Consider the following 13,958-nt stretch of genomic DNA (forward strand, 5'->3'; position numbering starts at 1 on the left):
CACTGCCCTGAAGAATAAGTCTGTGTGGTGGAAAGAAAGGCCATTCAGAGAAGCAAGTGGACAGAACTGCAGCAGGCCACTGCACTGAGGACAAATGCCGCTGCTGCTGCTTTCATGGAGGCCTCAAACTGTAGGGCTGAGAAGCTATGAAACCAAACTGCCACAGAGCCTACCCAGAGACGAGACGGCTTTCCTTGAGGGAGGGGCAGGGGTCTCAGGACACCCTGAGAGGGGGCTCTTGGAGGACATAATTGTGCTTTAGCTGAAGAAGGTTAAACGCCTGTGTCATCACCCTGCAACTGTGACAAGTACATGAAGAGCGCCCCGCCCAACAGTGCACGTGCGCTGCAGAAGCTCCTGACAGAGTCCCCGGGATGGTGAGCAGCTGCAAAGCACTGCAGGGGGGGGGTGGGGTGGGGGGAGGTGGGTGGTCGCTTAGCCCTGGCGGGGCTCGCAGGTGATGCGTACATCACATCACGTTTTTACGGCGTTTGTACCAAAACACTCTAACTCTCTCACGATAAATGTTTCTAAGGGTCTCTACCATGCAAGGTGCTGTAATTACGTGCTTTCACTCAATATTCCCCGGGCTTCCCTGCTGGTTCAGGCAGTAAAGACTCTGCCTGCAACGCAGGAGGCCTGGGTTCGATCCCTGGGTTGGGAAGATCCCCTGGAGAAGGGAATGGCTCCCCACTCCAGTAGTATACTTGCCTGAAGAACTCCACGGACAGAGGAGCCTGGCAGGCTACAGTCCATGGGGTTGCAAAGACTGACTGAGCGACTAAGCACATTCATGTCTCACTCAATATTCACAACCACACAGAAAGGAGATATTATCACCATCAGTTTCCCCAAATAAAAGATACCAAGACTCAGAAAGGCGCATGAACCCACCCAAGGTCCCAGCTAGCTAGGTACCTGAGCCAGGATCTCAGCTCAGGGGGCTCCACCTCCAGGGTCCAGGCTCCCTCACAGCCGGAACACCCCTCACTCTGCACCACCCTGTCTCTACCTGTGGATTCTACAGCCTCGGCCGAGTCCAGCTTAGGCTGCCCTCCTGCCCTGCCTGCATCCTTCATCTTCCCTAAGCCTCCTTCCTAAACACCATCCCATGCCCTCCCCACTCCTGAACAAGGTCCCACTTGAACCCCGGCAAGTCAGTATCACCCTTATTTCCCTGACTAATTTCATAAACAAATATCAGTTATTTTGGTAGCTTCAAATCCTCCCCTTCTAGAGAAGGTGATCTGGCTTCATCATACATCCTTTGGTCCAGTTTGAATTTTTAATATGGATTTGCATTACTTTTTAAAATGAAGGAACTGAAGTAACCAACAGAAGAACCAAAACTGAAAACATCACCAACGAGAACTGGGAGGAGAGAGGACATGAGAGGACCAGGCTCAAAGAAGCCCAGTTCCTCACCTTTCAGAGTTGAGAGTCAAGACATAACAGCTAAAGGTGATAAACAAACAAATTTCCTTTAAAGTCTGGAGAGAAGAGTGAGAAGGCTAAGACTCCTTGAGCCCAATGCAGGGGGCCTGGGTCCGATCCCTGGTCAGTGAACCAAGGTCCTGCATGCCAAAACTGAGACCCAGAGCAGCCAAATATATTTAAATAAAAGACTAAAAGTAAAATGCTTAAAACTTGTGACTTCTGAGGAGAAGGACATGGGCAGGAAAGCAGGAAGACTTGCTTTTTTACACCTTTTTGTATTTAAATATATATCTATTTCTGAAAGCATTTTACTTTTGTTAATTTATAATAAAATTTTTAGATCTCAAAAAAAGTTATTTCATCCAAGAGGTGAATTTTATTTGATTAAACCTGTTGCTGATGTTTTTCTCTCTGGAGGTCCCGTCTGGGCTCACCTGCTTCCCCTCCATCTGCGAGCAGAGCCCCGTCCCCTCCAGTGCCTTCCTGTGAGCCGCCCTTGGAGATGCAGACAGCCCACGGCAGTGACCAACAGCACTGGGCCCCAGGATCCTCGGAGCTCACAGGGGCATGTTCAGTATTTCTGGAATGACAAGGGCTCCCTAAACTTATAGCACCAAAAGCGCATTCAGTTCAGTATGAGGAGTTTCTTGAGACTAAGGCAACTTTTATTCCCGAATACAATCTCTTGCAGAGCCTGAGAATGTATCTGTCCATAAGCTAAAGACCGAAGCACCTATCCTCCCAAGGGCCCTTCCACCTCAATTACACAGGTCAGAGAATCCAGCCTTATACTGACTTCTTAACTTTTCTTTTCTCTAAGTAAATTTAATTTTGGCCTCCCCTCTTTCTTTCTTCTAATGGCTTTATTGCATTTGCAATTCATAAATCACACAAGTCAAAGGTTTTTATGCAGTCACAGAGTTGTGCAACCATCACCACAATCAACTTTAAAACAAGCTTCATCATCCTGAAAAGAAACCCTGTACCTTTTAGCAGTCATTGCGCATCTCCTCCAAATGCCCCCCTTTCCCCAGCTCTTCTGTTTAGTTGCTCAGTCACGTCTGACTCTTTTGCAACCCCATGGACTGTAGCCTGGCAGGCTCCCCTGTCCATGGGATTTTCCAGGCAAGAATACTGGAGTGGGTTGCCATTCCCTCCTCCAGGCGATCTTCCCGACCCAGGATGGAACCTGCACCCCCTGCCTAGGCAGCCACTAACCTACTGTCTGTCTCCATAGATTTGCCTGTTTTGGACATTTTGTATAGATGGAATCATATAACGTGAGGTCCTGTCCGACTGGCTTCTTCTACTGAGCATGATGCTTATATATTTTTTAATTTTATATTTTTAATTACACAAGAAATGTGTGAATTTAGTCTCCTTTTTAAGAATCAGACAATAACAAAGCTAAGTCTCCTATGACTACTAACTTAATCCTCCCGCTCCTCAAATATAATCAGTGTTTTGAGTTTTGCCTAACCTTCCACATCAGGGCTTAGCAAACTTTGTCTGTTAAGGTCCAGGTATTAAGTTTTGCAAGTCACAAGGTCTCTGTCTTAACTACTCAACTCTAACTTCACTGGGAGGATTTAGAGGTCACAGATAAGTGAATGGGCTTGGTGGAATTCCAATAACGCTTTTACAAAAACTTTCACAAAAACAGACTTGGCTCATGAGCTCGAGTTTGGTGACCTGTATTCTATAGGAATATATCATGCACTTATAGCTTCAAGAAGGATCCAGAACAGGAAATGGCACTCCTGGTTTCTTGTAAACAAAGTTTTACTGGAACAAGGCCACATCCACTCAGGTATGTATTGTCTCTGGCTGCTTCTGTACTTCTGGGGAAGCACTCTCTATTGACTGCAAAGCCCTCAAGGCCTACCATACTCATCATCTGGTCCTTGGCAGAAAAGCCTTGCTGAGCTCTGCTACAGAAAATGTACTCTACAAAGTATCCTGCAACTTCTTATTCACCTCAACGGTATGTTTTGACATCTATCCCTGCTATTATGTATAGATCGAACTAACACCTTAACTGCCTCATAAGGAACTCCCCTAATATGAATATACCATATCTTACTTGGCCATTTCCAAACTGATGGACATCTGGTGGCTTTAAATGCTCCACCATAAGGAATGTGCTGTGATGTTCTTAGCATCATTAAGGACATCCCCTTAGGCTTATATGCAAGTGCCTCTCCAGAATTCACGGCAGGAATACAGACATCTGCATTTTTAACTGGGAGACACCACTCTGCCATGAGGCTGGCCCTGACTCCACGCTCCCAGCCTTACTTGGCAAAAAGGGACTTCAAGGCCACCAGCAGGCCATATCTCCCCTGCGGCTGGCCCTGATCCCACTTCCCCAGCCTTACTTGGCAAAGAGAGACTTCAGCGCTGTCAGCAGGCCACAGGTCCCCAGGCCATTGGTGAATCTGATGCACCTGTCAACGGCTGCAGAAGACAGGCCAAAGAGCTTGTTCACAGAGTGGCTCAGCTCCTGCACACAGTCAATGACTTCCCCGTGTTCCTGGTCAGCAAACAGAAACAATAAAAAGCTGCCTCAGAATGAAGAACAAATGAACAGACAACATGCAGATGGGAGGAGCTCCAGACCTCCTCATTCCTGGTCAAACCACTTACTACGAACATCAGAAATGTAGTCCCAAACTATGAGAGCTCTTTAAGAGCCTGACTGAGGGAAGAACAGTCTAAGCAGCCAGTGAGATCACAGAAATAAACTCCTGGCCAAAAAGTATGATCAAATCCTTATAGTCATCCTTATATATATATTTTTTAATCTCTTTCCTCTTTTTCTGTGATTAAGATGGTATCTCTCCCTCCGGCTCTCAAGTGAGGGTCTGAATTCTCTGTACCACACACCCCAAAAGAACGCACTGAAAAAAAACATGCTTCCTTTAGGGACAAGAACATAACTGAGTGGGACAGACTTTCTAGGGACATCCTTAGAAAACAGAGAAAAAATGGCAGGAGGCAGTCGACCTGAACTACTGTAAGATCTATTCTTCAATGTCAACTCACCTCCCGCTAGACAGCCTTCATTATTTGCAATGGAAATTCCTCTCTGGTGTGTCCAGCTGGTGAGCCTAGCCCGAGAGCACCGTCCTGGAGTGCTCTGTTCCAGCGTCTGTTTGCATATCTGCCTCGAACAGAAGACTGCGTAATCATGCCTGACTCAGGGAGATCACCAACTTAATCTCGAGAAGACTTGAGCCTCTGAGGGGTGCTAGGCCTTTACTGGGGATTTTAAATAAAAACCAGGTAGCAGACCTGTGGTCTCCTTTTAATTTGGATTACAAGAGACCTGGAAGCGCTGAGAGCCCACGTTTTACACACCTGTTCCCACTCTCCGCATTCCGTATGCCGGCTCCCACCTTCTCCGAAGCATCCCAGCCACCCCGACCCTGGCCTGGCAGACAGAGCGATGCCCAGCTGGCCCCGGCAGTGCTGTGGCCTTACCAGAGGCACCTCGCTGAACTGGATGAGGAGGCACTTCTCTTCCATGTCTCCATACTTCAGCTGGTAGGGCTTGTATGGACCATACACAGCATCCACCAGTTCCATGACTTTCACCAGGTTTTGCTCATCTTCAAGGAAATCGGAAATTAAAAGCAATAATGAACAAGGAACTGGAAATTAACTGGTGAGAAATGATAGGTGAACGGAACTCTCCTGGAACTTTTCCTATTTCATCTTTGGGGTGACTACTTTCTTTTCATCTGCTGTTACCATTCATGGAACCTGCAACAATCATGTCAGTAAATATTTCGATAAATTTGAGCTTTGTGTACTACTTGCCTAAAGCGCTATTAAAGACACGGATTCAGGGAGCTTCCCTGGTGGTCCAGTGGTTAAGACTCTGCCTGCCAATGCAGGGGTCATGGGTTTGATCACTGGTCCGGGAAGATCCCATGCGCCTCGGGGCAACTAAGCCTGTGGTCCACGACTACATGCTCTGCAGGAAGAGAGCTACCACAGTGAGAAGCCCACCTACAGCAACTAGAGAGTAGCCCCCCGCCCCAGGCTCGCCACAACTCGAGAAAGCCCTTGGGCAGCAACAAAGACCCAGTGCAGCCAAAAATAAATAAATAAAAATTTAAAAAATAATAATAAAGATACAGATCCCCTTAATCCTATAACCCATCATAATTGAGAACCTCTTCAAATGATAACCCTCCCCAGGGTCAAGTTCAAGAAGTGCTACAGAGAAAAGGCTCTGCACAAAGAACATTTTCACTTGGAGCATTCCCAGGATTTTCGAGAAACGGGATATGCACCAAAATTCCTATATTCAACTACATGAAAATTTTAATGTGCATATTCTGTGACATGGTAATTCAACTGCTAAGAATTCTCTCTTCAGCTGGGATCCAAAATCGTTCCCATAGCCTGCAAAGTTCTACCATTGCTTGATCTCAGGAGGTGAAAGAGGGGACAGTTAAGGATGAAGGCTCTTCTGACTGAAGTTCTCCTGCTTCCAGTTATGGGACTGGGTGCAAATGACTTAACTCTTCAATGTCTGTTTCCTCAACTGTAAAGTGAGGTTAATAATGGCATCAATTTTATAGGCTTAACTGGAGATTATGTAGAATAGTATGTGTCTAGCACATGTAAGCACTCAATAATGCCAGCTACTTCTGTCATACGCAGCCTGGCGTGCTGCAGTCCATAGGGTGGCAGAGAGTCAGACACAACTGAGCGACTGAACTGAACTGACTTTTGCTATAACTTCTACAGCCTTGGCCTCTTTCACAACTCCCCTAGCCTCCAGCCTTCTCTGGCTTCCTCAAAAGCTCCCCTCTGGCCACCGGCTACTACTTCTGCCTGGAAAGACCTTGTTCTTCCCTATCCCTCCCTCTTCATCTGGTTAACTCCTATTCTTCCTTCAGGACTCACTCAGCTCATGTCTGAGGGTCTCGATCATCTTTAACTGCTTAGGACCATTCTGCTTTTCTCCTAGAACCATTCTGCTATTCAAAGTACTCATCTTGCTTTGTAATTATACACTCACTGTATGATTATTTGGCTATTTCCCACTGGAATATACATTATATGAGAGCAGGGACTGTGTCTGGTTTTGCTTAGCATGGCATTCTCAGCATCCAGCACTCTAGAACTAGCCCATTTACAGTTGAATAAGTAAATTAAATACCTTTTGACCTAACCATTAGAGGGTCATGAAAAATAATTGTATGGGCATATAAAAGACACAGAGACACACATATGCGTGTGTGCACACACACACACTTCTGATGGAAACCATGATCCTCAGTGTAGGAGAGAAGAGATTCAGTAAAGAATGGCAAGAGGTAAAAATCCACTGGTGTTGGATTTGATTTGGAAGTATCAGTATAAACTGGCAATTTTTAAAAATATGGGGTTTCCCTGGTGGCTCAGTTGTAAAGAATCTGCCTGCCAATACCGGAGACATGGGTTCAATCCCTGATCCGGAAGGATCTCCACATGCCGCAGAGCAGTAAGCTGTGTACCACAACTACTGAGTCTGTGCTCCAGAGGCTGGGAGCCGTAACTACTGAGCCCTGGTACCGCAACTACTGAAGGCCGAGTGCCCTAGAGCCCACGCTCTGCGGCAAGAGACGCCACTGCAATGAGAAACCTGCACGCCACAGCTAGAGCAGCCCCTGCTCACCACAACTAGAGAAGAGCCCAGGCGGCAACAGACTGAGCGCAACCAAAAATAAATAAACAGGCACACACATGTCCCCTCCCTCCTGAACCTCCTTCCCACCTCCTTCCCCATCCCACCCCTCTAGGTTGTCACAGAGCCCGGGTCTGAGTTCCCTGAGTCGTACCCCTATGGCTGATTCATGTTGATGCTTGGCAGAAACCAACACAAACCTGTAAAGCATCTATCCTTCAATTAAAAAAATAACTTTTTTTAAAAAGAAAAATAAATTTTTTAAATATAAATAAAATAAATGTATTTCCTAGCTCTGTTCACAAAGGGCCTAGGAGGTAATAATAGCCCAGCAACAATAAGCACCCATGCTGCCAGATTTTGGTTGCTAAATACCACTTCCCATGAGAAGAAACCAAGCTCCTTGAGAAAACAGCTGATTCCAGGTCTGAGGCAGTACAAAATGTTCCTGGATCTGTGTGTGCCAAAAAGCAATAAAGCACTCTAAGACTGATAGGGACATGTCAAAATGATGCCAGGAGCCAGACTGAAGGGGCAACCACCAACCAAATTTGAAATAATTCAAGCATCAAAATGAATAATGAAAATACTGTATCATAATATAATGAATAAAGAAATCCGTAAGTTAATAGTGACATTAAAGAGAGGCAAAGGAAAAATCTCCTCACAAAAGAATGCCTGCAAATATATGTAAAAGAAATGAGAGAACTAGAATATTACCATTTTATAATCAGCAATGTAAAAGTTTATTCAGGAAGGAATTACCAATGGATGCTAAAGTCATTAGGTAAATGTTTCTTAAGGAATGGAATATTCCTATGGGCTCAAAATATCACACCATAGATAATTATTAATTACAAAGAGGAAAAGGTAACTTTACAATGGAGTGACCTGGCAGGTATAACTACCAAGTGATTAATCCAACCCATCACCAATAATTGGATATCATGTGTCTCCTGATGTGATGCCATAGGAAGTACACATCATCAACAGTGTAGTATTCTTATTAAAAATGTTTCATCTAAATCTAACCACAAGGAAACAATTAGATAATTCCAGGCTATAGGACATTCTACAGGAAAACTACCCTGTATTCTTCAAAGATGAAAGTGTCACAAAAGACCAAAGATGAGATAACTGTTTTAATTTAAAAGAGATTAAAGAGAAAGGACGACCAAAAACAATGCATGTACACTGAGTGGACTTTAATAAGAGGCAGGGAAACAGCTAAAAAGACTGTTGTGGAACTAGGAAAATTTGTGTACTGGATGACAGTACTGAATCAATGTAAAACCGAGAGGGTGACAGTGATAAACAAATACTGTATTAAAAACATTTAACAAGGACTTCCCTGGTGGTCCAATGACTAAGAATCCACCTGCAAGTGCAGGGGACACAGGTTCGATTCCTGGTCCAGGAAGATCCCACATGCTGTGCGGCAACTAAGCCCAAGTGCCACAACTACTGAGCCCACACATTTCAACTACTGAAGCCCCTACACCCTGGAGCCCATGTTCTTCAACAAGAGAAGCTGCCACAATAAGCCCACATACCCACTGCAAGGAAGAGTAGCTCCCACTTGCTGCAACTAGAGAAAGTCTGTACACAGCAACAAAGACCCAGTTCCATCAAAAATAAATAAATAAATAAAAATTTTTTTAAGACAGTAGTTCTTTTTAAAAAAAAGTTAACAACATTGTAAAGCAATTATACTCCAATAAAAATTAATAAAAAATAAAAAGCATTTTAAATACATACACACACTCATATACAAAATATTCATGTGCATATAAGGCAAAATATTGTTTCTGGACAGCTGATTAAGTTTTTGTTTTTCCTTCCCTGTATTTTCTGGGTTTTTCTAAACTGAATATGTGTGTATGTGTTCAGTAGCGTCCAAATCTTTATGACCCCATGGACTGTATCGCCAGGTTCATCTGTCCACAGAATTCTCCAGGCAAGAATACTGGAATGGGTTGTCATTTCCAACTCCAAACATATTGCTTGTTAACTATAAAGTCAACTAATTATTTCTTTTACTTTCTACTGCATAACCTTTTAGATATTTTGAGTTATACTGCATACATTAAAATAGACAAGTCTTAAAGGTAAACTAGAAAGTTAGAAAACGTATCTGCAACATAGCTGATAATGAGAAAAAATCCGGACTCTGTAAGATATTTTGGGAATACACACCAAATTTTTAACAGTGGTTATTTCCAGCTAGTGGGATTATAGGAGAGTTTCATCTTATGTTATAGATATAACTGTATCATGAATTTTTATAACAGTGCTTTGTTGATTTTATAACATATTTGACAAAACATTGTTTTAAATAAATTGCCCTTATAAATTAACCAGAAATAGATTAAACTCTCAAACAGAAAAAGAGGCAAAAGAACAAGCAATTTAAGAGAAAAAAATATAACTTTTTATAATGCAATTTTCAAACTGGCTAGTAATCAAATAAATGAAAATTGAAACAATATATTGTTAACTGTCTAAGAAACTGGCAAGGGGAAAAACTATAGAGCCTAGTGCTGGTTAGGGCATGGGGGAATGAGCAGCCTTATTTACTACAGATGAATCTGAAAAGAAGTAGAAACTTTCTACAGAACAAAATGTGACAAAATCTTTAAATTTTTCATTTATTAGCAACTATAATTTTCAAATTTCTTCCAAGGAATAATCAGAGGTGGGCTCCAAAATTAATGTGCAAGATTGTTTATAATAGTTTTATTTCTAAATAGTGGATTAAAAAATTAAAGTAAGCCATCGTTATCAAATGGTCATTAAAAACCATGTCTTAGGAAGATATTTAATGACCTAAAAATGCTCATTATATTAATGTGAGCAAAAAAGAGAGTATAAGATCATATAAACTAGTATTCTTCAAGATACATGCATATGTATATATTCATATATGCATCTATTTCATATGTTGTAGTTATTTAGTCACTAAGTCATGTCCAACTCTTCTGTGACCCCATGGACTATAGCCTGCCAGGCTCCTCTGTCAATTTCCTCCTCCAAGGGATCTTCCCAACCCAGAGACTGAACCCCCATCTAGTGCATTGGCAAGTAGATTCTTTACCACTGAGCTACCTGGGAAGCCCTTTATTTCATATACATTTATGAACATGTATATTTATATATGAATTACTGGGAGGAAATAAAACGTTCCCATGCCTCTCTGAGTGAAGAGATTATGGATCATTTTTGTTCTCTTTTATTTTTATGTCTGTTTCCAAAGTACTTTTAAATTAAAAAATACATATACTTTTTTTGGGAAAACCTCAATAGGAATCATGAAAAATCTAAACTTCCATGGCTGACTAACAAAGTACTTTCTGTATCTGATTCTTTGGAGGGTGGTTCTCTCTTCTTCAGCAATATCCATCACCAGTGGGAGGAAAGCAACCTGCTTCTGGCCCTGCCTTCATTCCACTCTGCCCTTGCAGGATGCTCAGCCTGAAGACTCCCCAACCACTGGGACAACGATGTCCAGATCCCTGGAAGCTGCCCACGTCCACTGTGCCTCTCCCACAGCCGAGGCCTGATCAGCAAGTATGCCGAAAACCCCGATGAGTAATCAGGAACTCGAACAACAAACACACTCCCTGGAATGTACAAGGTAATTGCACACGGAGGTAATTAAAAAGAGTAACTAGTAAATAAACCAAGTTAGTGACAGTCAGCAGCCCAACAGCAGAAGCAGGCCTTCCTGAGGCGACTTCCTGATTTGACAGCAGCGTTCCTCACGAGGTCTGGGTGACTTAAAGCTTTATGATGGGAAACAGCTGGGGAAATGCAACACACCACGCATTGTTTGCCCAAATGGGAATAAAATGCACTGTGCTCTCACCCAGCAGTTGGGGAAAGCCCAGGTACCCTAAGCCACCCTTGGTCCTAATACTGCACCCTTGCCCTTAAAAATACGTTGTTGTCCTTGCAAAAGGCTCCTCTAAACCACTTGTTCTCTTGAACTTAGTTTTTTATGTTGACTTGCCCGAGGTTCTGTGAAAGGTTCCTTGAAAGGAAGAGGACACCACCCTCCCAGCATAACTCGCTGCCCACTCGCTGCCACTAATGTCCACCTGCCTCTTACACTCTAAGCCCCTGCAGAAGTGCCTGTCACTTCCCCAGCGTGTGTGAAGCACCTAGGCAGCACTGGAAGTAGGCAAATATATTAATCAACAATTATTTCCATAATGGCAATGTTTTCATGGAAAAGGTTTCCCCCTCTGTTGAGAAGGAAAACTGCTCCTTTCCACGTCTGTGAAATCAGCCCCTGGAAAAGGCAAACGAACCCAGCACCCCACCCCCCCACCCCAGCCCACCACAAAAAAAAGCGAGTGAAGGCAAGTCAGAGAGCAGGGAGGAAGCATGTTTACGTGCGTAGGGGAGCAGGGCCATCTCCAACCCCTTGGCGAAGTGGGCGGTGGCATCGTAGAACTCCAGCAGCTTGACGAGCTCCAGCTCAGGTCCTGCCCGCTCCACGCCGGAACTGAGGCTCACAGGCAGAGAGGGCACCAAGGCTCCCAGGGTCTGAATCAACAGAACAGTTACTACGTCGTGGGGGTTCTTGAAGACCTGCAGGGGGAGAGAGGCACCGGTGTTATCCCATGGGAGCAAACCTTCCAATGAAGCAGACTCCTGGACTGGCCTGCATGAATTCCTCTGAGCCAGGAAGTGGTCCAATCAAGAGCTGCAGGGTCCAGGCTTTGCTCAGCACCCATGCAGATGTGCTCAGAAGCCAAGTAAACTAGCAAGACCTGTGCCTTGCCTCAGGACAACTGGGTACTTCATGTCTGCCTAACTATTTTCACATCTATCACATGTAGTATTTAGATATTGGCTAGAGAGAGGACTGTGAAAATGAAATGCAGAAACGGGGAGGTTGTGGGTGGCAGGGAACAAACAGAACTAAAGAAGAGCAATTCACTGAAGCAGTTAGAGGATCTGGAAGCACATTTGTAGACCAGCCTGCAAATCCTCTGTCTGTGGGATTCTCCAGGCAAGAATACTGCAGTGGGTTGTCATTTCCTTCTCCAGGGGATCTTCCCGACCCAGGGATCAAACCTGGATCTCCTGCATTGCAGGCAGAATCTTTACCCACTGAGCTAGATAGTAATACTACCCAAAGCCATCTATATATTCAGTGCACTCTCCATTAAAATCCCAAAAGCATTTTCTGGAGAAACATAAAAACTCATTCTAAAATTCATATGGAATTTCAGGGAGCCCCAAATAGCAAAAACAATATTGAAAAAGAAGAACACTGACTATCTCATACTTCCTATTTTCAAAATTTACAACAAAGCTATAACAGTCAAAACAGTGTGGCACCTGCATAAGACCAAATAGCCCAATGGAATAGAATAGAGAGCCCAGAAAAACACATGCATGGTCAAATGATTTTCAACAAGGGTGCCAAAATCATTCAATCAGAAAAGGACAGTCTTCTTGACAAATGGTGCTCAGAAAACTGGAAATCCACATGCAAAAAAAAAAAAAAAAAAATTGAACCCTTACTTTATACCATATACAAAAATTAACTCAAATGTTAAGACCTACATGTTAAAGAGTGAACTACAAAACTCTTAGAAGAAAACATAGTCCAAATTTCTCATGATCTTGGATTCTTATGCATTGCTGATGGGAATGTAAAATGTTGCAGCTGCTATGGAAAACATTTGGCAGTTCCTCAAAATGTTAAACATAGGATTATATGATCTAGCAATTCCACTTTGGGGTGTAGTATACACCCCAAACATGGGACCCAAATAGATGTTTGTACACCCATGTTCACAGCAGCATTATTCTGAATAGCCAAAAGATAGAAGCAGTTCAAGTATTTATCTACAAATGAAAGGATAAACAAAATGTGGTAAATACATACAACAGATTATTCAGTCATAAAAAGGGAATGATCCTAGAAAACATTATGCAACACACATCAAACAGCACTCACTTGGCACCAGGACTTATATCATGTAAGTATTACCTCTTTTTTCATTCACCCCCAATAGAAGAGGGGTACCAATGTGACTACCAACACAAATGCACCCACTGAAATCACATGGCAGGAACTGGTTATAAGGTGGTCATGTCCATGATCCAAAATATGCTTATATCTTTTCTTAGATTATTATGAAAACAGAAGACCAAATTTTTTAATTCTCATAGCGAATTCAATGAGTACCTATTTAGTTTAATAAATATCACTGCTGGAGTCTGAGAGAAAAAGACAGAGGAAATTTGCATTTAACCCAACAAATACTGAAACGACCAATTTATATTTCCTGAATGACAGCTTCCAGCCATCTACTAGGCGTCACCATTGAGCTAAGCCACTCTCTTGGAATTTTAAAGTGTCCCAGATTGGAACTCATTCTTTTCCTGCTGACCTCCTCAGACCTGTTTCTCTCAACTTCCTTATTTCTGTCAGTAGCATCTCCATTCGACCAAAATAAAAATCTCCCCTTTCACTTTCCTTTCTTTCAGGTCCTTTGTCACTTACCAGGTTCAAACAATTGCCCATTTTTTAACTGGATGCCTTTGTTACGTTACCATCACCATCCTAGACCAAACATAGCTTCCTACCTATCTTCAGTCTTTCCTCATCAGTTCACCCTTTTTACCATTACCAAATTCACTATTTTTAAAGGTCATTTAGAATTTTTCTTATGCTTTAAATGTTTAAATATTGCAAGATTCAACAATTAACATTTTGCCACAAATGCTTTACTTCCTAAACCACTGGAAATGTAATCACAGGTATCATGACATGTTACCGCTAAATACTTTGGCATATATCTCTTAAGAATAAGGCCAG

The 13,958-nt window shown here is 43.0% G+C and overlaps 1 protein-coding gene across 1 annotated transcript in view; it reads right to left on the bottom strand.

Annotated features, from left to right (window-relative positions):
* Positions 1-13,958, bottom strand: part of COG7 (component of oligomeric golgi complex 7) — an 86,064-nt gene that overhangs the window by 39,649 nt on the left and 32,457 nt on the right. The window contains exons 7-9 of the mRNA XM_020874096.2: positions 11,515-11,713; positions 4,921-5,048; positions 3,816-3,970 (exon numbers count right to left, since the gene is read on the bottom strand). Of these exons, the coding sequence (XP_020729755.1) occupies positions 3,816-3,970; positions 4,921-5,048; positions 11,515-11,713 (482 nt within the window). The remainder of the gene's footprint in view (positions 1-3,815; positions 3,971-4,920; positions 5,049-11,514; positions 11,714-13,958) is intronic.

Source organism: Odocoileus virginianus, chromosome 33, assembly GCF_023699985.2.
Source record: "Odocoileus virginianus isolate 20LAN1187 ecotype Illinois chromosome 33, Ovbor_1.2, whole genome shotgun sequence".
In the NCBI taxonomy this organism is placed as follows: domain Eukaryota; kingdom Metazoa; phylum Chordata; class Mammalia; order Artiodactyla; family Cervidae; genus Odocoileus; species Odocoileus virginianus.